This window comes from Carcharodon carcharias, chromosome 5 (genome assembly GCF_017639515.1).
Source record: "Carcharodon carcharias isolate sCarCar2 chromosome 5, sCarCar2.pri, whole genome shotgun sequence".
Taxonomy (NCBI): Eukaryota; Metazoa; Chordata; class Chondrichthyes; order Lamniformes; family Lamnidae; genus Carcharodon; species Carcharodon carcharias.
Window position 1 is genome coordinate 11,418,039 of NC_054471.1, and position 23,332 is coordinate 11,441,370.

Below are 23,332 nucleotides of genomic sequence, written 5' to 3' on the forward strand. Positions count from 1 at the left end.
CATTCAGTACCCGATAAAGAGCAAGTTCCTTCATTAAATATTTAGAAGGCCAAAGCCTTTGTCTTTGATGCTTGTTGCAAACTCCATACCAGACTTTTTGAAACTCTCATATTTGAACCCAAGATGAACTTTTGACCATGTTTTTCACACCATCATTAAGACTGCCTGTTTCCACGTTCATAACATTGCATGACTGCACCCCTGCCTTCGTTTATCCGCTGAGTACATGATTGGCTGCCTCCAAACTTAATGCAATCATAGCCTGTCTCCCACATTCTCTGTAAACTTGGTCATCCAAAACTCTGATGCCCATGTCTTAATTTACACCAGGTCCTGTTCCCCTATCTCCCTGCCCCTGTGCTCACTGCTCTACATTGGCTTCCAGTTAAGCAATGCTTCAATTATAAAATTCTTGTCCTTGTTTTCAAAACCTCCATTGCCTAACCCCTTCCTATATCTCATCTCCTCCAGCCCCACAACCCTCCAAGATATCAGCCCCCTAATTCTGACCTCTTGAGTGTCCCCAGTTTTACTCGCTCCACCTTTGGTTGCCTTGCCTTCAGCGCCTAGACCCTAAACTCTGAAATTCCACCCCTAAACCTCACAGCCTGTAGTGTTATCTCTTCTTTAAGATGCTCCTTAAAACCCGCCTGATTGAATCAAGCTTTTGGGTCATCTGCACTAATATCTATTTACGTGGCACAGTGTCAGATTTTGCTTTATAACACTCCTGTGAAGTATTTTGGGATGTTTTATTATTGAACAGGTGCTATATAATCACAAGTTGTTTGGAAAAGAGGGTGAATGTGCTTCTGTGAATAAATTGTGCTGTTGATTGAATGATTCGAGACAGTTGGCCTGAGATTTGGCTGTTTTATCTGCAGTTTATTAAAAAAAAATCCAAGACTAAGACATCTTTGCAAAGCAATCATGTTTATTGGATGCAGCTGTTACTCCATGGAATACAAGTTTTTGGAGGGAAAGAAGTCAGCATTGCCTCTTTCTTTGTAAGATGCAGTTATGTGCAAGAAGACCATGAATTACATGAGTTACTGATTTACAGTGACTGAAGAAATTTAATTCCATCTTATTAAATGCAGTTTTGGAATTTTTATTGGTGCTTGGGGAATTCTATTCATTTTACTGAGAGAAGTAAAATGAGTACCTGCTGTCATGAATGATGGAGATTTTCTTAAAGGGGAATAAATTCAGTCTTCTGTGGAGCAGTTACTCTATTCTTCTACCTACTGTCCTTGTCTCAACTTGCACCAAGTCCTGTTCATCTCTCACCCTGGACTGACTGACCTAAATTGGCTCCCTGTCAAGCAATATCTTGATTTTAAAATTCTTATCCTTGATTTCAGATTCCTTCCTGGCCTCGCCCCTCCCTACCTCTGTAACCTCCAGACCAACCCTCCAAGATATCTCCGCTCCTCTAATTCTGGCCTCTCGCAATTCCCCAATTTTCAGTCACTCAACTATTTGTGACTGTACCTTCAGGTCCCTGGTCCCAAAACTCTGAAATTCCCTTCCCAACCCTCTCTGCTTCTCTACCCCTCTTTCCAACTTTGACGTTCCTTAAAACCTACCTCCTTGACCAATCTTTTAGTCATCTGTCTAATATCTTTTCATGTTGCTTGGTGTTGTATTTGGTTTTAACATTGCTCCTGTGAAGTGCCTTGGGCTATTTTTTTACATTAAAGGCACTATCCAAATATAATTTGTTCCATCTAGTAATGGAGAAAACTGAAATGAAAGTTAAGAATTTATACTGTATGATTAATTTTAAGTTGTGACTGACCAGGAAAGTGGCTTTTAAGAAGTCTGTTGTTGTTCAAGTGGAGTATAATATATGTGAGCAGTAAGTCCTCTCAGTAACCGCTTCCTTCTGTTACATTGCATGCCTTCACTGCAAAAATCTTTATGCCGTAATAGACTGTTTGTAATCTTTTTCATTTCTTATAACTAAGTCAAACTGTGGCATTAGTGACATGAAATGCATAGAGGACCAGGAGTAGATTTGTTCTAGTTAAAATAAGACTGGAAAATTGTGGCAGGTTTTTAATCAGCCAACTCTTGTTTGCTGTTTTTTGGTAGGGCAGGAGTGGAGCATGGAATTTCCTATGCTTGGTGATTCACGTGGGTTTGGAGTATTTTTTAATTCATTCATGGGATGTGGAAATCGCAGGCTAGGCCAGCATTTATTGCCCATCCCTAATTACCGATGAGAAGGTAGTGGTGCTGCTTTGTCGAACTGCTGCAGTCCATGTGTTGTAGGTCCTCAAGGGCAACTAGGGATGGGCAATAAATACTGGCCCAGCCAACGAAGCCCAAATCCTGTGCATGAATTTAAAAGGTACACCCACAGTGCTGTTAGAGAGGGAGTTCGAGGATTTTGACCCATTGACGGTGATGGAACAGCAAAACGTTTCCAAGTCAGGATGGTAAGTGGCTTGGAGGGAAACTTCCAGGTGGTGGTGTTGCTGCCTCTGTTCTAGATGGTAGAGGTTGTGGATTTGGAAGATGCTGTCTAAGGAGCTTTGGACCTGCCAAGTCCTAAAGAACATAGCTGCTTGATGGGTCTGCAGCAGGTGGTAAGGGAACCAACAAGATGGAAAAAAACATACTTGACCTCATCCTCACCAATCTGCCTGCCTCAGATGCATCTGTCCATGACAGTATCATTAGAACTGACCTCTGCACAGTCCTTGTGGAGACAAAGTGCCATCTTCACATTGAGGATACCCTCCATTGTGTTGTGTGGCACTATCACAGTGCTAAATGGGATAGATTTTGAACAGATCTAGCAACTCGACTGGTCATCCATAAGGTGCTGTGAACCATCAGCAACAGAACTGAACTGAACAGTAATCTGTAATCTCATGGCCTGGCATATCCCCCACTCTTCCATTATCATCAAGACAGGGGATTAACTCTGATTCAATGAAGAGTGTAGGAAAACACCAGGCATACCAAAAATTGAGGTGTCAACCTGGTGAAGCTACAACTCAGGATTACTTGGGTGCCAAACAACATAAGCAGCATGCGATAGAGCTAAGCGATCCTGCAACCAAGGGATCAGATCTAAACACTGTAGTCCTGCCACATCCACTCATGAAAGGCGGTGGACAATTAAACATCTCACTGGAGAAGAGACTCCACAAATATCCCCATCCTCAATGATGGGGGAGCCCAGCTCATTAGTGCAAAAGAAAAGGCTGAAGTGTTTCCAATGATCTTTAGCCAGAAGTGCAAAGTGGATGATCTATCTCAGCCTCCTCTGGAGGCCCCCAGCATCACAAATCCCCAGCATGCCAGTCTTCAGCCAATATGATTCACTCCGTGATATCAAGAAACGGCTGAAGGCAGTGGATACTGCAAAGGCTGTGGGCCTTGGCAATAGTACTGAAGACTTGTGCTCCAGAACTTGCTATGCCCCTAGCCAAGCTGTTCCAGTAAAGCTACAACACTGGCACCTATCTGCCCATGTGGAAAATTTGCCCAGAAAGCAGGACAAATCCAACCCGGCAAATTACCGCCCCATCAGTCTACTCAATCATCAGTAAAGTAATGGAAGGGGTCATCAGCAGTGCTATCAAGCAGCACTTGTTTAGCAATAACCTGCTCATTTACTGTTATGACAGAGCAGTTGGTAAGGGCTGAGTTGTTCCATTTCCAGAGAGAAACTTGAACCTATTTTCAATTGGTATGTTTGAGATGCAGCTCTTAATTCAGATATAAAACCACCAAGCCTCCAGAGGTTTTTTATATAAACTAATTTAAACACTTATTAATTTAATAAGAAATTAAACATACACACATATCTAACTTTGAACCAAATTCCCAAATTAATCATGCCCAGATAACAATCCATAGACTTTGAACAGATACCAGGCAAAGCACATTTGACCTTCTGAATTCAAAATGCGGCCCCTTGGAATTTGGCTCCTTTGCAGATACGGTTGTAGGGCTTACAGGCTGCTTAGATCTTACATGCTTCTGACCCGCACGTACAAAACTCCTTTCTGTTTATACCTAGCCTTTGAATGTAAATTCTCATTGTATCATTAGGTCTTTGAACTCCACCTCTTCTATCAATAAAACCCCTCTCATAGCACCAATTTATTAGTAATATAAACACATTGCTTGGTGTCTCCTAGCTGGTACAAGATTTTACTCCCTTCTTTTGAATGGTTTATTCAACAAATGCAAATGTACATTTTACCTTCTAGCCTTGCATTTATCTAATTAACATCTCAAGCGACTATACATCAAAGCACCCAGACTAGTTGACTTTAATCCAATTAAGCCACACACTCAGACCCTACTAGAAGCCCAATTTAAAAATAATTTCCTATAACATTATACAGATTAATATCTCTTCATGACACTGACACTTAACTTGGGTTCCGCCGGGATTGCTCAGCTCCTGACCTCATTACAGCCTTGATTCAAACCGGGGCAAAGAGTTGAACTCCAGAGGTGAGTGTGACTGCCCTTGACATCGAGGCAACATTTGACTAATTTGTGGTATCTATGTGCCCAAGCAAAACTGGAGTCAATGGGAATGAGGAGGGGATCTCTCCACTGGTTGGAGTCATATCTAGCACAAAGCAAGTTGGTTGTGGTTGTTGGAGGGCAATCATCTCAGTCCCAGGATATCACTGCAGGAGACCCTCAGGGTAGTGCCCTAAGCCCAAGCATCTTCTGTTGCTTCATGACTGCCCTCCTTTCCACCATAAGGTCAAAAGTGGGCATGTTTGCTGATGACTGCACAATGTTCACTATTCGCAACTCCCTAGATATTGAAGCAGTCCATGTACAAATGCAGCAAGATCTGGACAATATCCAGGCTTGGGCTGACCACTGGCAAGTAACATTAGTGCCAGGCAATGACCATCTCCAATGAGAGAGAATCTGACCAACACCTCTTTACATTCAATGGCATTACCATCGCTGAACCGCCCACTATTGACATCATGGGGCTTACCATTGACCGGAAACTGAACTGAACTCTCCATATAAACACCGGATATAAGAGCAGATCCAAAGCTGCGAACCATGTGGCAAGTAACCCATCTCCTGTCACCTCCCCCACCTCGCACAAGCCTGTCCACCGCCTACAAGGCACAAGCCTGCAGTGTGATGGAATACTCTCCACTTGCCTGGAAGAGTGCAGCTCTAATAAACCTGAAGAAACTCAACATCATGCAGGACAAAGTAGACCATCCACAAACATTCACTCTCTCACCGCCGACACACTGCCATCAGTGTGTACAATCTGCAAGATGCATTGCAGGAACTCGCCAAGCCTCCTTAGACAGCACCTCACAAAGCCATGACTGCTGTCACCTAGAAGGACAAGTGCAGTAGATACATGGGAACACCACCACCTGCAAGTTCTCCTCTCTCCTCCTCCTCCTCTCTCTCTCTCTCTCCCCCCCCCCCCCCCCCCCCCCCCACACACACACACACACACACACACACACACACACACACACACACACACACACACACACACACACACACCCACACCCACCGCACCGCGCCAAGCCATTCACCGTCCTGACTTGGAAATGTACCACCGTTCCATCACTGTCACTGGGTCGAAACCCTAGAACTCTGTCCCTAATAGTACTGTGGGTGTACTTACATCACATGGACTGCAGTGGTTCAAGAAGACACACATATACCACCACCATCTTGAGGGAAATTGAGGACGGGCAATAAATGCTGGCCTATCCAGCATTGCCGACATTCCATGAGTGAATTTTTTAAAAATGTAGATTGTGGATTATGGATGGACTTTGAGGAGTCAGGAGATGAGTTATTCCGCAGAATCCCCAGTATTTGACCTGATCTTGCAGCCACAGTATTTATATGGCTGGTCCAGTTCAGTTTCTGGTCAGTAACACCCATGATATTGAGAGTGAGGAATTCGGCGATGGTGATGCCATTAAATGTCATGGGGTGTTGGTCAGATTCTCTCTTGTTGGAGATGGTCATTGCCTGACACTTGTGTGGCACTAATGTTAATTGCCACTTGTCAGCCCAAGCCTGGGTATTGTCCAGGTCTTGCTGCATTGGACATGATTGTTTCAGTATCTGAAGAACTGCAAGTGGTGCTGAACATTGTGCAATCATCAGCGAACATCCCCACTTTTGACCTTATGATGGAAGGAAGGTCATTGATGAAGCACTGAAGATAGTTGGGCCTAGGGCACTACCCTGAAAAACACCTGCAGTGGCATCCTGGCACTGAGGGTGATTATCCCCCAACAACCATAGCCACCTTCCTTAGTGCGAGGCATGACTTTAACCAATAGAGAGTTTTCCTTCGATTCCCATTGATCCCAGTCTTCCTAGGGCTCCTTGATGCTGTGCTCGGTGAAATGCTGCTTTGATGTCGAGGTCCGTCACTCTCCTTTCACCCCTGGAGTTCAGCTCTTTTGTCCATGTTTGGTCAGGAGCTGAGTGGCCCTGGCGGAACCCAAACTGAGTGTCAGCAAACAGGTTGTTGCTGAGTAAGTGCTGATTGAAAGCACTGTCAATGACCCCTTCTATCATATTGCTGATGATTGAGAGTAGATTGATGGGGCAGTAATTGGGTTGGTTGGATTTGTCCTGTTTTTTGTGGGCAGGACATATCTGAGAAATGTTCTGCCTTATTTGGTAGATGCCAGTGCTGTAGCCATACTGGAACAGCTTGGCTAGGGGCTTGACAGGTTCTGAAGAATGAATCTTCAGTACTGTTGCCTGAATGTTGTCAGGGCCCATAGCCTTTGCAGTATCCAGTGCCTTCAGCCATTTCTTTATCACTTTCAGGGAATCGAATTGGCTGAAGACTGGCACCTGTGACGCTGGAGACCTCAGGAGGAAGCAGAGATGGATCATCCACTCGGCACTTCAGGCTGGAGATTGTTGCAAGTGCTTCAGTTCTGTCTTTTGCACTGATGTGATGGGCTCCCCCATCATTAAGGGTGGGAATATTTATGGAGCGTCTTCCTGTTAGTTGTTCTGTTTAATTGTCCGCCATTCGATACTGGATGTAGCAGCTCTGTCGAGCTTATATCTGATCTGTTGATTGCTTAGATCTGTCAATTGCATGCTGTTTTTGCCTTTTGGCATCCAGTAGTCCTATGTTGTAGTACCAGCAGACTGACATCTCATTTTCAGGTAAGCCTGATGCTGCTCCTGGCATTCGAACCAGGATTTATCCCTGGCTTGATGGTATTGGTAGAGTGTGGGGGTATGCCGGGCCATGAGGTTACAGATTGTGATTGTCTACAATTCTGCTGCTGATGGCCCACATCGCCTTTTGGATGTCCAGTTTTGAGCAACTTGCAAAGCAAAATGCCCACTGTCAGATGTGATTGTGTTTGGGTAGCACTTACTGAATGTTCCTGAATGTGTTCATATCTACACTAACAACCAATTTAAGATGATCAATCAAACTCATAATATGGCTCATTTACACTTGACGTGATATATATTTATATGCAGGGACCCCGTTCTCTGCGAACAAAAGGAATCTATTCAAGCTTTGTCCCTTTTTTGAATTACCTGGGAGCTTGGCAAGCCTCTCGTTCTCTGTTGCTTTTGCCATGTTAACAACAAAGCCAACTTGCCAACCAATCAGCATTATTCCGTAGTATAAATTGTGATCATTTTGTAATTTGGCATTGTAGCGTTTGTCCTGATGAGTGCAAGATGAAAAGCTTTTGCAGCATATCTCTCTTCAGCAATATTCAAGTTCTGTACTACCAAACGATTTCCTATTTTCTTTGTCTTTCTTGAAGCTGCTGATACCTGCTTGGATACTCTTTCATAAGCCTTGACAATCCTTTAGTATCTTGTCCAATTGGCCATCTTTCATGTATGAGCAAGCTGGTCTATTCGAGATTCCATTATGTCTGACCCTGTTCTCATTCTGATGCCAACGTGTACAAATTTCTCTTTCCAAGCTCCTCTGAAGCACAAGTTTCCATGTATCGCCACAGAGGCACAGCAGTGAACTTGCTGATGGTGAGGCTGTGTACTGATAGGGAGAGAATTGCATATTTGGCTCCCCTTTTTGCTAGCCAGCGGTGTAGACTGAAAGCATGCAAACACTCTTCGTCCAAAGAAGCTGACCCACCAGCCTGCCCCCTCTCGCTGGCCCACGCCCAATAGATCAGATCTAAGCTCTGCAGTCCTGCCACGTCCACCACCATTCTCGACTGGATAATTAAACAACTCACTGGAGGAGGAGGCTCCACAAATATCCCCACCCTCAATGATGGGGGAGCCCAGCACATCAGTGCAAATGACAAGGCTGTAGCCAGAAGTGCTAAGTGGATGATCCATCTCAGCCCCCTCCGTTGGTCCCCAGCATCATTGATGCCCCAGCCGTCAGCTAATTCAATTCATTCCACATGATATCAAGAAATGGTTGAATACGACAAAGGCTATGTGCCTGACGATATTTCAGTGATTGTCCTGAAGACTGTTCCAGAACTTGCCACGCCCCCAGCCAAGCTGCTCCAGTACAGGTACAACACTGGTATCTACCCAGCCATATGGAAAATTGCCCAGGTATATCCTGTACAAAAAAAGGCAGGACAAATCCAACCCAACCAGTCACCGCCCCCATCAGTCTACTCTTGATCATCAGTAAGGTGATGGAAGGGGTAACCAAGCAGCTATCAAGCAGCACTTGGTTAGCAATAGCCTGCTTGACAGTAAGTTTGGAGTCTGGCAGGGTCATTCAGCTCCTGACCTTACAGCCTTTGTCCAAACATGGACAAAAGAGCTGCTGAGCTGGTGAGGTGAGAGTGACTGCACTTGACATGAAGGAAACGTTTGACCAAGTGTGACATCAAAGAGCCCTAGCAAAACTGGAGTCAATGGAAATCGGCAAGGGAAAACTCTCAGATTGTTGGAATCATACCTAGCAAAAAGGGAGATGGTTGTGGTTGTTGAAGGTCAATCGACTCAGTTCCAGGGCCTCACTGCAGGAGCTCCTCGGTAGTGCTTTAGGCCCAACCATCTTCAGCTGCTTCGTCAATGACGATCTTTCCATTATAAGGTCAGAAGTGGGGATGTTCAATGATCAGCACCATTCGTGACTCCTCAGATACTGAAGCAGTCCATGTCCAAATGCAGCAAGACCTGGACAGTATCCAGGCTTGGGCTAACAAGTGGCAAGTGACATTTGCGCCACATAAGTGCTAAGCAATGACCATCTCCAACAGGGGAGAATCTAACCATCTCCCCATGATATTCAATGGCATTACCATCGCTGAATCCCCCACTCTCATCATCCTGGCGGCTACCGTTGACCAGAAACTGAACTGGACTAGCCATATAAATACTGTGTCTACAAGAGCAGGTGAGAGGCCAGGAATTCTGCGGCGAGTAACTTGCCTCCTGACACCCCGAAGCCTCTCCGCCATCTACAAAGCACAAATTACGAATGTGATGAAATACTCTCCACTTGCGTGGATGAGTGCAGTTCCAACAACACTGAAGAAGCTTGACACCATCCAGGGCAAAGCAGTCCACTTGACTGGCATCACATCCACAAATATTCACTCTTTCCACCACCAACAAGTGGCAGCAGTGTGTACATCTTCAGGATGCACTGCAGGAATTCACCAAGGCTTCTTAGATAGCACCTTTCAAACTTTCAACCACTACCACCTCGAAGGACAAGGGCAGCAGATAGATGGGAACACCACCATCTGGAAGTTCCCATCCAAGTCACTCACCATCCTGATTTGGAAACATATCAATGTTCCTTCACTGTTGCTGGGTCAGAGTCCTGGAACTGCCTCCGTAATAGCACTGTAGGTGTGCCTGCATCAGATGGATCGCAGCAGTTCAAGAAGGCAACTCCTCAACGCCTTTTCAAGGGCAACTAGGGATGAGCAATAAATGCTGGCGTGGCCAGCGATGCCCACATCTGTAAATGAATAAGAAAACAATTTTAAGTACCTGTGATTGCAGGATATTGATGGACAAAATGGCATCAAAGCCCTGTATTCTATTTGGCAATATATTAGCACCACCCCCCCCCCCACCTTTCTATTACACAGGAAGTAATCACAAATGTGCATGACTTGATGAATCAGCTAGCAGTACTAAATGTAAATTTTGCATGTGCTGTAGGATCAAGGGAATCTCATCAGTAATTTGTCTTGGACAAAATAATTCATTTTTGTCACCGATTCAAAGACTTTTACAAGATATTGGAGGTTACGAGGCAGTAATTGGGAGAGAAGTTACAGGTGATCAGCTGTGCAATTTTAAAAAATGGTAGCTTTTGAGCCCAAAGGTGGGGAGAAAAATGGCAAGATGGAGAAGTTTAGAGTGCAGAAGCATGTTGGCTGGTGACTATTCTTGCTGCTGAAGGAAAGAATCAAGATATGCAGGCTGGCGATAGAAGAGTGTTGTAGCTTTAGAAAAGGTTGCAAGGGTAAAGTAATGGCTTAGAGGAGTGATGAATTGATAGAATTTTAACGTCATTGAAAACTGGTTCATTTCTCCATTTCCTTGGGGATAATTTCTGGTTATGGATGCTTTGAAGTATGTTACACATCAAATTGGCAATGCAAATGAATCTGAAAACTTTTCATAATGTATAATAATTCCATATGATGAACATAGCCACAGGCTCAAACTTTCTTGGGAAAGTGGATGGCGTTAATTTTAGTTGGCCTCACCTTCATTTGAATTTGGCGGTAAGTCACTGGAGCCTCGGCGTATCAAAAGTTTAAAAAGCTTCTCCTATTTTACTCAATTTACTGTTACTGAAGTGGTCGTCATCTCTCTGTTCTCCTTAATATCAGTTACATTTTTTCTTGATTGTCTTCAGTATTCTGTCTCTCTCCCTCTCAGATCCTTATCATGTTGGTGCAGTTTGAGACATGAATGTTTCTTTCCACCAAAGAAGCTTAATTAATATTGCAAAGAAAGACATGTTGGAGAGCTGGTGCAGACATGATGGGCCAAATGCCTCCTGCGCTGTAACAATATTGTGATGTTGCGATGCTTTTTGTCTTGTACTCATCAGGACAAATGCAAGAAGCCAAATTTCAAACAAACACAACAATTAGAAAGGGTGCTGATTGGCTAGGAAGTTAACTCTGGCTGAGATGTTGCCATGGAGAAAGCAACAGGGAACTATAGGCTCCCTAAGCTCCCAGGTAATTCAAAAAGGACACAAGACTTCAACATATTCCTTGTGTTGACAGAATGGGTCCCTGCATATGAATGTATGCTGCTTCTCGCAAGTGTAAATGAGCCACATTATGAGCTCAACTGATTATCCTAAATTTGTTGCTGGTGTAACATTAACACACTCGGGATTGTACTGCCCTATTGCAGAATCCCATCTAACATAGACTTTTCTGGATTTTGCAAGCGTTGGCTGTTTGAGTATAGCCTGGACTCTGCCTGTTGCGAACAACAAAGGAACGTGTTGATCAGCCAATCATTGGGATGTACGGCATCCGAACCTGGCATCACACTGGCACTGAAATTCATGCACAACGTTGCTCAATTGCGTGGTAGGCAGGACATCTTTATGGACCGATGACAGCATCCTGGAAAAGTTAATGGAAAATACCACTTGCATAGTCACTGCAAAGCAGCATGTGTCTTTCCTTAACCTGTTCAAATTTTTGAGGCACTTTGCCTTTCCAGAGCAATTTTAAGGTACAAGACGCACTTCTCTGGTCCAAAGTGGCAGCCTTTGGCCCATTTGTGAGTTTTGCGTGATGCACAGCAAGCAGTGATCTGATCAAGCTAGCCAATGTCCTGCAGGATAGCTTTGCACTCTGTTTTTGCATCAAGCTTGCAGTTGACATAAATGTAAGTAGAATATGTTCTTTTAACTTGTGCAGGGTATCCCAAGAGAGTAACAGCCAGTTACTCTTGAAGCTCATGGATTTCCTTCTGTAAGGAGCTATCAGTTTGTATACTACAAGGATTCGCACACAGCAAATGAGATGAATGTGAGAACAGACAGAGCAGTTAACATCTCATTCAAAAGTCAGCACCTCCTAGCAATGTTAGTCCTGCGCTGAACTTGTCAGTCTAGATTGTGTTTAAGTCCTGGGTTAATCAGATGTGCTGCTTTTGTTGCCTTTTTATATTAATTTCTTTTACATGGACTTGACTTTTTCAGCACACTCCTGACCAGCCTCCCGTTTTCTACCGTTTGTAAACCTGAGCTCATCCAAAACTCTCTACTGCCCTTGTCCTAAGTGGGGTCAGTCCTGTTCACCCATCAACCCTTTGCTCACTGAGCTACATTGGCTTTCAGTTAAACAAAGTCTGTGTTAAAATTCTTGTTTTCAAATAACTCCATGACCTCACCTGTCCCCATATCTGTAACATACTGCAACCCTACAACCCTCAGCTGCATTCCAATTCTTTCCTCTTGAGCATCCCTGATTTTAATTGCTCCACCGTTGGCCATGCCCAGGCACTAAGCACTGGAATTCCCTTTGCCTTTCTCTCTTTGTTCCTTTAAGACAATCCTGAAAAAACACCAGTTTGACCAAGCTTTAGGTCATTTGCTCTAATATCTCTCTGTGACTAGTTATCAATTTTTGGTTCCTCCTGTGAAGAGCCTTGGGGCATTTTACTGGCAAAGGTATTCTATAAATTCAAGTTGTCAACTGTATTCAGAAACGTTTTAGCTATAGCTGATCTCGCTAGCAGTTTAATTATCCCTCAAATCCCTTATTACAGATCCAGTGATAAGATCATGGGTGTTTATAGACCTGAGTGAACATGTGCCAACACAGAATCTTGTATGGTGTTCATCTTTCAGGGTTGCTTGAGAAGGTGTACAATTTTTATGAAGGTTAGATATCTGCAAAGTTGATAGCAGGAAAAGGTAGTATTGATCAGATAGTGGCTGTATGCAGAGGCATCCTTGGAAGGCCACTTCTGTCAAAAAATATGACCTTGGGTAATGGAAAAGTAAAATACTTCCAGATTGTTAGGCCTTTGAAAGGTCATGATTTTCTGTAACTGTTCAGTCCAGTGATTTGGTTGACAGTTCAATCAGAGATTGAACTTTTCAATTGGGGCATAAAAATATGATTAGATAATCTTGATTGCAAAAGGGTATAAAAGATGGAAAGCTTGTGGGAGATGGCTCAGAATTCGGTGATGCCTGATCAACCTTTAAAATCCTTGAGCTCAACTGTAACGTGAATTCTCTAGAGAACTCGCAAGGTATTGCCAAAAGTGCTGTTGCTGTTATATCTAATTATAGTCAATTTTCATATGCTTACTAAATCTAAATATTTGCCTGTAATGTGTCTTTTTTCATTCATGGAATGTGGGTGTTGCTGGCAAGGCCAACATTTTTTTGCCCATCTCTAATTAGCTTTGAGAAAGTGATGGTGAACTGCCTTTTTGAACCACATATAGTTGTGTGTGGTGAAGGTGTTAGGGTGTTCCAGGATTTTAGCCTGGTGGTGATTAAGGGCCAGTGATATATTTCCAAGTCACAAAGGTGAGGGAAACTTGCAGACGATGGTATCCTGTGCACCTGCTGCCCTTATTAGATGATAAACCATGTCTTTGGGAGGTGTTGTTGAACGAACCTTCACAAGTAGCTGCAGTAAATCTTGTAGATGGTACACACTGCTGCCACTGCTCTCATTGGAGAGAGTGGATGTTGAAAGTGTTGGATGGGGTGCCAGTCGAGCGGGCTGTTTTGTCCTGGATGCTTCTTGTGTGTTGGTGAAGCTGCACTCATCCAGGCAAGTGAAAAGTATTTAATCACATCTCTGTCTTGTGCCTTGTAGATGGTAGACAGGCTTTGGGGAGTCAGGAGGCAAGTTACTTGTTGCATGGCTCCTAGCCTCTGAACTGCTCTTGTAGCCACTGGAATATGGCTATTCCAGTTCAGTTTCTGGTTAGTGGTAAACCCCAGGATGATAGTGGGGGATTCAGCAATGGTAATGCCATTGAATGCCATGGGGAGAAGGTTAGATTCTCTTTTGTTGGAGATGGTCATTGCCTGGCATTTGTCTGGCAAATGTTACTTGCCACTTGTCAGCCCAAGCCTGAATGTTGTCCAGATCTTTCGGCATTTGGACACAGACTACTTCAGTATCTGGGGAGTCATGAAACATCGTGAACATTGTGCAATCATCAGCGAACATCCTCACTCCTGACCGTATGATGGAGGGAAGGTCATTGCTGAAGCAGCTGAAGATGGTTGGGCCCAGGACTCTACCCTGAGGAGCTCCTGCAGTGATGTCCTAGAACTGAGATGATTGACCTCCAACAACCACAACCGTCTTCCTTTGTGCTAGTCATGTCTCCAACCAGTGGAGAGATTTTCCCCTGGTTCCCATTGACTTCAGTTTTGCTAGGGCTCCTTGATGTTAAGGGTGGCTACTTTCACTTCACCTCTGGAAGTCGGCATTTTTGTGCATGTTTGGACTGAGGCTGTAATGAGATCAGGAGCTGAGTGGTCCTGGCAAAACCCAAACTAGGCATTACTGAGCAGGTTATTCCTGAGTAAGTGCTGTTTGATAACACTTGATGACCCCTTCCTCAGAGTACTGAGGGAGGCAAGGGAGGAGATTGCTGGGGCCTTGTCAGAAATCTTTGTATCCTCACTAGCTACAGGTGAAGTCCCAGAGGACTGGAGAATGGCCAGTGTTGTTCCATTGTTTAAGAAGGGTAGCAGGGATAATCCAGGAAATTACAGGCCGGTGAGCTTTATGTCAGTGGTAGGGAAATTATTGGAGAAGATTCTTCGTGACAGGATGTACTACCATTTGGAAGCAAATGGGTGTATTAGTGAGAGGCAGCATGGTTTTGTGAAGGGGAGTTCGTGTCTCACTAACTTGATCGAGTTTTTCGAGGTAGTGACAAAGATGATCGACGAAGGAAGGGCAGTGGATGTTATATACATGGATTTCAGTAAGGCCTTTGACAAGGTCCCTCATGGCAGACTGGTACAGAAGGTAAAGTCGCACGGGATCAGGGGTGAGCTGGCAGGATGGATACAGAATTGGCTTGGTTATAGAAGACAGAGGGTAGCAGTGGAAGAGTGCTTTTCTGAATAGAGAGCTGTGACTAGTGGAGTTCCACTGGGATCAGTGCTGGGACCTTTGCTGTTTGTGGTATACGTAAATGATTTGGAGAAAAATGTAACTGGGCTAATTAGTAAGTTTGCAGATGACACTAAGGTTGGAGGAGTTGCAGATAGTGAAGAGGACTGTCAAAGGATACAACGGGATATAGATCGGTTGGAGACTTGGGCGGAGAAATGGCAGATGGAGTTTAATCCGGACAAATGCGAGGTAATGCATTTTGGAAGGTCTAATACAGGCAGGAATTATACAGTAAATGGCAGAACCCTTAAGTGCATCGATGGGCAGAGGGATCTGGGTGTACAGGTCCATAGATCACTGAAAGTGGCAACGCAGGTGGATAAGGTAGACAGGAAGGCATATGGCATGCTTGCCTTCATTGGCAAGAGTATTGAATATAAAAGCTGGGAAGTCATGCTGCAGCTGTATACAACCTTGGTTAGGCCACGATTGGAATATTGCGTGCAATTCTGATCACCGCATTACCAGAAGGATGGGAGGCGTTGGAGAGGGTGCATAGGAGGTTTACCAGGATGCTGCCTGGTCTGGAGGTTATTAGCTATGAGGAGAGTTGGAGAAACTCGAATTGTTCTCAATAGAGCAACGGAGATTGAGGGGTGACTTGATAGAAGTTTACAAAATTATGAGTGGCATGGACAGAGTAGATAATCAGAAGCTTTTTCCTAAGGTGGAAGAGTCAATTACTAGGAGACATAGATTTAAGGTGAGAGGAGAAAACTATAAAGGAGATGTGTAGGGCAAGTTTTTTATGCAGAGGTTAGTGAATGTCTGGAATTCGCTGCTAGAGGAGGTGGTGGAAGCAGGTGCGATAGTGGTGTTTAAGAGGCAGCTTGAAAAATACATGAATAGGATAGGCATAGAGGGATACGGACCCCGAAAGTGCAAAATATTTTAGTTGACGGGCAATATGATCGGCACAAGCTTGGAGGACCGAAGGGCCTGTTCCTGTGCTGTACTTTTTTTTGTTCTTCCATTACTTTACTGAAGATCGAGAGTAGACTGATGGGGCGGTAATTGGCCAGGTTTGATTTATCCTGCTTTTTGTGGACAAGACATATTTGGGCAGTTTTCCACCTGGCTGGGTAGATGCCAGCGTTGTAGCTGCACTGGAACAGCTTGGCTATGGGCGCAGCAAGTTTTGGAGCACAAGTCTTAAGTACTATTGCCAGAATGTTGTCAGGGCCCATAAGCCAATATGCATGTCCACCGGTCCCTTAAGGTAGCGGGGCAGGTAGATAAGATGGTTAAGAAGGCAAATGGGATAGTTATACTTGCCTTTATTAGCTGAGGCATAGCATATAAGAGCAGGGAGGTTATGCTGGAACTGTATAAAACACTGATTAGGCCACAGCTGGGGTATTGTGTGCAGTTCTGGAATCCGCGTTATAGGAAGGATGTGATTGCACTAGAGTGAATGCAGAGGAGATTTACCAGGATGTTGCTTGGGCTGGAAAGTTTTAGTTATGGGGAGAAATTGGATAGTCTGGGGTTATTTTCCCTGGAACAGAGGAGATTGAGAGGGGACGTGATTGAGGTGTATAAAATTGAGGGGCATGGATAGACAGGAAGGAACCTTTGCCCTTGGTGGAGGCATAAATAGTCAGGGGGCACAGATTTAAGGTTAGGGCCAGGAGGATTTATAGGAGATGAGAGGAAGAATTTTTTCACCCAGAGGGTGGTGGGAACCTGGAACTCACTGCCTGAAAGGGTGGTAGAGGCAGAAACCCTCATAACATTTAAGAAGTATTTGGATGTGCACTTGCGATACCATGGCATACAAGGCTATGGGCCTAGTACTGGAAAATGGGATTATAGTTAGGTAGGTACTTGATTGACTGACGCAGACTTGATGGGCCAAAGGGCCTTTTTCTCTGCTGTAGACTCCTATGGCTCTATGCCCAGTGCCTTCAGCTGTTTCTTGTTATCACATGGAGTGAATCGAATTGGCTGAAGACTGACACCTGTGATGCTGAAGACCTCGGGTGGAGGCTGAGATGGATCACCCACTCGGCGCTTCAGGCTGATAAGTGTGGTTATTCATGATTGTCAGGCTGAATTTCTTAGATAGTAAATACATAACATCATGGAATAATTTATAAGTAAGCAGTACATATTTCAAATCCCTTGAAATTATCCTGAAATCAGAATAGGAGTATTCACACCCATGTGAAGATGTGGGAAGTCAGACTAGCTGCTTCCATGGGAATGAAAGTAAAGTGAGAGTTTATTTTGGATACCTCCCAGCAGCTGGCTTGAGGTAAGTTTTGGTCCACACCTCTGGATTGCTAGTCTAGCAGCATATTCATTGCTTATCAATAATGGCATTTTCCAGTTTATCCTTGTGGAAAGAATCTATACTAGGTAGCAACCATTAACTGTCACAGCAAATGTGTAAACAATGCACCAGTCTTGTCAGTAGGGTTTCAGTACAGCTTTGTGGTGGATGTGAGAATATTGCATTAAGTCCATTTGAATTATTAAAACGGGTAATGTAATTATGCATTTTACAAGGCTGTTCGTCTGTGAAGATGATAGTTGACTCTTGAACTACTGGTGTGCTTGCATTTATGGTCTTGAGTGGAGAATGCTAGGATTTTGACCCAGTGACATTGTAGGCAAAGTTCTCCAAGTCAGGATAGTTTTCAATATGGTAAATAATTCCAATAACAGTTGTGGAATTTCCACAGCTGTAACCATAAGTCCATGTAATCCTGAAAATTGGTTATGAAAGACTTAAGAGATCCCTTGCAACAAGCTCTTGAACCCTGACTTAACATTTAAATCAAAACTCAATAATCTGAATTTAAAGATTGTTAAATTCCTGTTCTTTTACATGGAACGCCATTTTTTTCAGAAAATGAAGTTCCTGCTTCTGCAGCAGAAGTACTTGGAATATCTGGAAGATGGGAAGGTTCTGGAAGCCCTTCAGGTCCTGCGCTGTGAACTGACTCCTCTGAAATACAACACAGAAAGAATACACATCTTAAGTGGGTAAGTAGGAGAAATAAGTAGAGAATTTTCACAAGTGCAAAGGCTAAAATCATACAGCTCACAAAACTCAATTGCACTTGTGCTCTTGGGTGCTTTGAGTTATGTTCACACCTTGCTGGGTAATGTGTGGAACCCCACATTGTTGCTTTGACTCTTTTGCTTGGAACAAGTAATCAAAAACTTGTAACAGCAGCCTGCTAAGTGACATTGATATGTCAGTGGGTGCTTCCATCCACTTCTAAAACTACAATTTAAAACTCTGCTTTTTATCTCATCTTCAGACTCTTTCTTCACTAATTTTCATGACCTCCAACAGAAAGACATTGTCTAACTAGTGTGTTGCTAATTTTCAAATTAAGCAAAGCAGAGTGGTGAAACTGGAACTTTGGGATTGTTTTAAGCAGAGTCATTTTTGTCTTTTCTTTGCATTTGTCTAAATGGGCTGACTTGTACCAGGGTTTGATTGCAGGTGCCATTCATTCACTATTTTCTTTGTGAACCTAGATCATGGATGGCTGAGAGAGGATATACAGCTAAGTCTGTTCTTCACACCTTTCATGCACTTGCATATGAACTCGCTGATTAGCAAGCTTTAATTTAAATTAGTAATCGCATCATTTTCTGTACTTGTTCTTTAATCTATGTACCTAGAAGTCCTATTGGACCTCCACTATTTCTAGCTTTTCACCATTTAGAAAGTAACACTAATATCCCTTTTAAGTCCAAATTGGGTGATCTTATGTTGCCTGCATTGAAGTCGATTAGCCACATTTTGCCAATTCACCTAAACTATCAATATATCTCTGTAATTTTATGCTTCCGCCTACACTGCTTACAATATATTTGTGTTATCCACAAATTTGAATATAAGGTTTTCTTACCTCATCTAAATTGTTAACAAATAGGGTGAATAGTTGAATTCACAACACATCTTTTGAACACCACTAGTCACATCCTATCAATTAGAGTCCCTGTCCATTGCCTCTACTGTTTCCTGCTGCTCAGCCAGTTTCCTAACCAGGTCATTAATTTGCCTTCAATTCCAACTTATCTAACAGTTTCTTATGAAGGATTTTATCAAATGTCTTCTGGAATCCCATGTAAATAATACCCAAATGTGTGTTTGCTTGCAGAAGTAATAAGGCATGGATCTTAAGGAACAAACACAACCAAAAACAGAACTCAATTAATTTTAATTTCCATAGGCCTTTTATGCTGCTACTGTTCTAGTTCTTCCATGTTCACAAACAAAAGCTGATCCTTCCATATGGCTGCTGAAAACTCATGTCAGCCTCTATCTCCACAGCTATCTAATGTGTAGTCATACAGATGACCTGAGAGCAAAGGCGGAGTGGGAAGGAAAAGGGACTGCTTCGCGATCAAAATTACTCGACAAACTTCAGAGTAAGTTGATTCTGCCTTCTAGCAAAGCAGTAAAACAACTTCGAAGCAGATGAATAAATAAATTAATAATGGCCTTTGGGTCTTAACAGTGGTTGTAAACTAATAGCCAAAATGGCATGAAGGGTTATCTGAATGCTTGACTCACTCCTAAACAAATGCTGAGATATTGTTTGAAAAAAAAAAATTGTTTATTCATAAAATTTGTAAAAGGACATTACAAAACATTTCAACTTTGCCATAAAGCTTGACGTCTCCATGCAGGGTGTTCCACTCTTAGATGTCGCTATACAGTTGTAATTCTTTTAGTGCTTTCAATATGCATTCCATGTCGGACATAAAGCCTGGGGGCAAAACATTTCAAATCGATAATCTACAAAAAGTGCAATAGAATTAAACTTTCCTCATACAGCATGTTCCCCTCTGAGGTGCCTTGATACAACTTGAATACATACAGCCTAGGGAGATTCTACACATTTTCCAGGTCCTCGGTGTACTATGGCTGAGAGGCCTTAGACACCAACCTTTCCCTGTTATGCCTCTGTGGCAGCTGCTCCAAGCTTTAGTGCGTCCCTCAGCATATAGTCCCGGATCTTTGAATGTGACAGCCTGCCTCACTGTAGAGGACAACTCTTTGCACTGGAAGGCGAGCAAATGCAGACTAAAGTGCATCTTTCACCGAGTTGACAATCCTCCAGCCACAGGTATTTGTCTTGGTGTCCTTTCCTGGAAACAGCCTGTAGAGTGCACGGTCCTGCGTCACAGAGCTGCTCGGGATGAACCTTGACAAAAACCAGGAAGAAGTTCCAAGCAGACCTTCTAGTCAAATGAAGGACAGGAACCTGGAAAAGGTCATCTTGATGAAGTTGAGTGAGGGGCAGAGCAGAAGGCTCCAAGCTTCAGATTTAAAGAGACAAAAGCTGCAGAAAGCAGATTCAAATTGAGAACAGCATGCAAAAGGCAAGAAGGTCCAAAGAGACATCCGAAGGTCCAAAGAGACATCCGAAGGTCCAAAGAGACATCCGAAGGTCCAAAGAGACATCCGAAGGTCCAAAGAGACATCCGAAGGTCCAAAGAGACATCCGAAGGTCCAAAGAGACATCCGAAGGTCCAAAGAGACATCCGAAGGTCTGTAACTTTTTGCTGTGGGCGTGTGATGCAGTGGTACTGTTGACAACTGAGTTGGTGAGAGAGTGTGCACAGAAGACAGCTTGAATGCACGTGGTGACCGAGGAAGAGGAACATTGGAAGGAGAGTTTGAAACCCTGGAGGTGAACCTTTTGTGAAAGACACTTGAGAGAAAGCGTTGGCATCTGCCTGGGGTGGCATCTGTCACTTGGTTTTAGAGTGTGGGTGTGTCTCACCGCAGGGTGGCTTTGGCTTACATGGACTGTATACTTGCTGTTATGAGCGATGCAGTTGGTAAAGTGGAGTTATTTAAAAATCCCAGAGGGAAACTTTACACAACTGTCATAACCTATAATTTTAAGTGTTATGTTTGAGATGCGACTCAATTCAGGAATCAGACCACCAGTTCTCGAGGTTTTACATTAAACTAAATGAAACATTTTGTTAATTTACACAGGTTAAAATATATGTACACACATGGCTACAAATTACTATTACTTTTAACAAATTCCTAAAGTAACCTCCATTAAGCCACAGGAACCCATAGACTTAACCAGACACCAGGCAAAGCATTTTCACCTTACGAATTCAAAATTAGGTTCTTTCACTTTGGTTGCTGTGGAGCCAGTTGGAGGCTTGCAGCTGCGTTTTGATCTCTCATTGCCTCTGCCCTAGCACACCTGAAAACTGCTGAAGTTATACCTACCACCGCTGATTGAATTCAAATCCTCATTGTCTCACCAGCGTCTTTGAGTTTCACCTTTTAACAATGAAACCCCTTTTGTAATACCAATTTTATTAGTAATATAAACATATGGCTTGGTACCTGCTAGATAGGCATCAAGTTTTCACCCCATTTCTTGCAATTCTTGAATGCTCTTTCAAAAAATGCAAATACACTCTACCTCTGATTACATCTCAAACTAGTGCATATCAAAGCACCCAGACGAGCTGACTTTAATCTAATTAAGACACCTACGGTCTAAACCTCTTTTTTAAAAAGAAAATATTTTCCAAAATGTTATATACTTTAATAGCTTCATGGCACTTACTTTGAACTTTAGAGCATAAGATAGTTTTTGTCACTTGTGTTATCCTTACAAACCTCTATGTATCTGAAAAGGTATAGTTGTGAGTTAAGGCATATTGTAATACAGTTAATCTTTTCTTGTTTACTAAATGTTTTATGCTTTTGTTAAATGTTCATTAGCCAATTCTGGTGACTGTTCAGTAGCCCCTCTCCACATATCTAAACAAAAGTTAGGATCTATTATGTCGGGTTCCACCCTAGGATCAGGATTGTCCAGTGGTAACCTCAGCTGGGGATTATGACAATGGTCAACGTGTTTTTCTGAATAAGCTTATCCACAAGGGACAGATGGGTATGGTATGGTCCAACTGCTTGGAGTGTCTGCAGATGTTGGTTTTATAGTGGATTGTGCTGTGGAATGAACATACGAATTAGGAGCAGGAGTTGACCACTTGGCCCCTCGAGCCAACTCTGCCATTCGGTAAGATCATGGCTGATCTGATTGTAACCTCAACCTCATATTCCTGTTTACCCACGATAACCTTTCAGCCCCTTGTTTATCAAGATCTATCTAGCTCTGCCTTAAAAATATTCAAAGACTGCTTCTCACTGCCTTTTCAAGAAGAGAGTTCCAAAGACTCTCAACCCTCAGCAAAAATTTCTCCTCACCTCTGTCTTAAATGAGTGACCCCTTATTTTTAAACAGTGACCCTCTAGTTTTAGATTCTCCCACAGGAAGAAACCACCTCGCCAATCCACCCTGTCAAGACCCCTCTGGATCTTACATTTTTCAATCAAGTCGCCTCTTACTCCTCTAAACTCGAGTGGATGCAATCCTAACCTGTCCAACCTTTCCTCATAAGACAACCTGCCCATTCCTGGTATTTGTTTAGTAAACCTTCTCTGAACTGCTACTGCATTTACATCTTTCCTTAAATGAGACCAGTAATGTACACTATTCCAGATGTGTCTCACCAGTGCCCTGTATAACTGAAGCATAATCTCCCTACTTTTTGTGATCAATTCCCCCTCAATAAATGACAACATGCTATTAGCTTTCCTAGTTAATTGCTGTGCCAACGTACTCACCTTTTGTGATTTGTGCACTAGGACACCAGGATCCCTCAATCTGAGCTCTGCAAGCTTTCACCGTTCAGATAATATGCTGCTTTTTTATTCTTCCTGCCAAAATGGACAATTTCACATTTGCCTACATACTCCGTTTGCTAGATCTTTGCCCACTCACTTAACCAATCTATGTCACTTTGTAGCCTCCATATGTCCTCTTCACAATGTACTTTCCTACCTATCTTTGTGTTGTTGGCAAATATAGCAACCGTTCTGTCCGTTCATCCAAGTCACTTATACTAATTGGAAAAAGGTGAGTCCCAGCACTGATCCCCTGTGGCACACCACTCGTTACATCCCACCAATCAGAAAAAGACTCATTTATGGCTATCCCTGTTTCCTGTTAGCCAGCCAATCTTCTACTCATGCCAGTGTTAGCCCCTACACCATGAGCTTGCTTGGCCTAAATAGCCAAGTGGTTTTGGTACTGGGTTTGTAACCCCAAGATCAAGAGTTCAAATCTCACAATGGCAAACTATGAAACAATGTAACTTCATCTGAAACAGATGGAAACGTGTTTGTA

At 43.2% G+C, this 23,332-nt stretch overlaps 1 protein-coding gene across 10 annotated transcripts in view; it reads left to right on the forward strand.

Moving 5' to 3' along the window:
* The window catches only part of LOC121278405 (WD repeat-containing protein 26), a 118,812-nt gene that overhangs the window by 18,633 nt on the left and 76,847 nt on the right, over nucleotides 1–23,332 (forward strand). For all 10 annotated transcript variants that reach the window (XM_041188790.1, XM_041188791.1, XM_041188792.1 and 7 more), the window contains exons 4-5: nucleotides 17,986–18,122; nucleotides 19,429–19,526. In XM_041188790.1, the coding sequence (XP_041044724.1) occupies nucleotides 17,986–18,122; nucleotides 19,429–19,526 (235 nt within the window). The remainder of the gene's footprint in view (nucleotides 1–17,985; nucleotides 18,123–19,428; nucleotides 19,527–23,332) is intronic.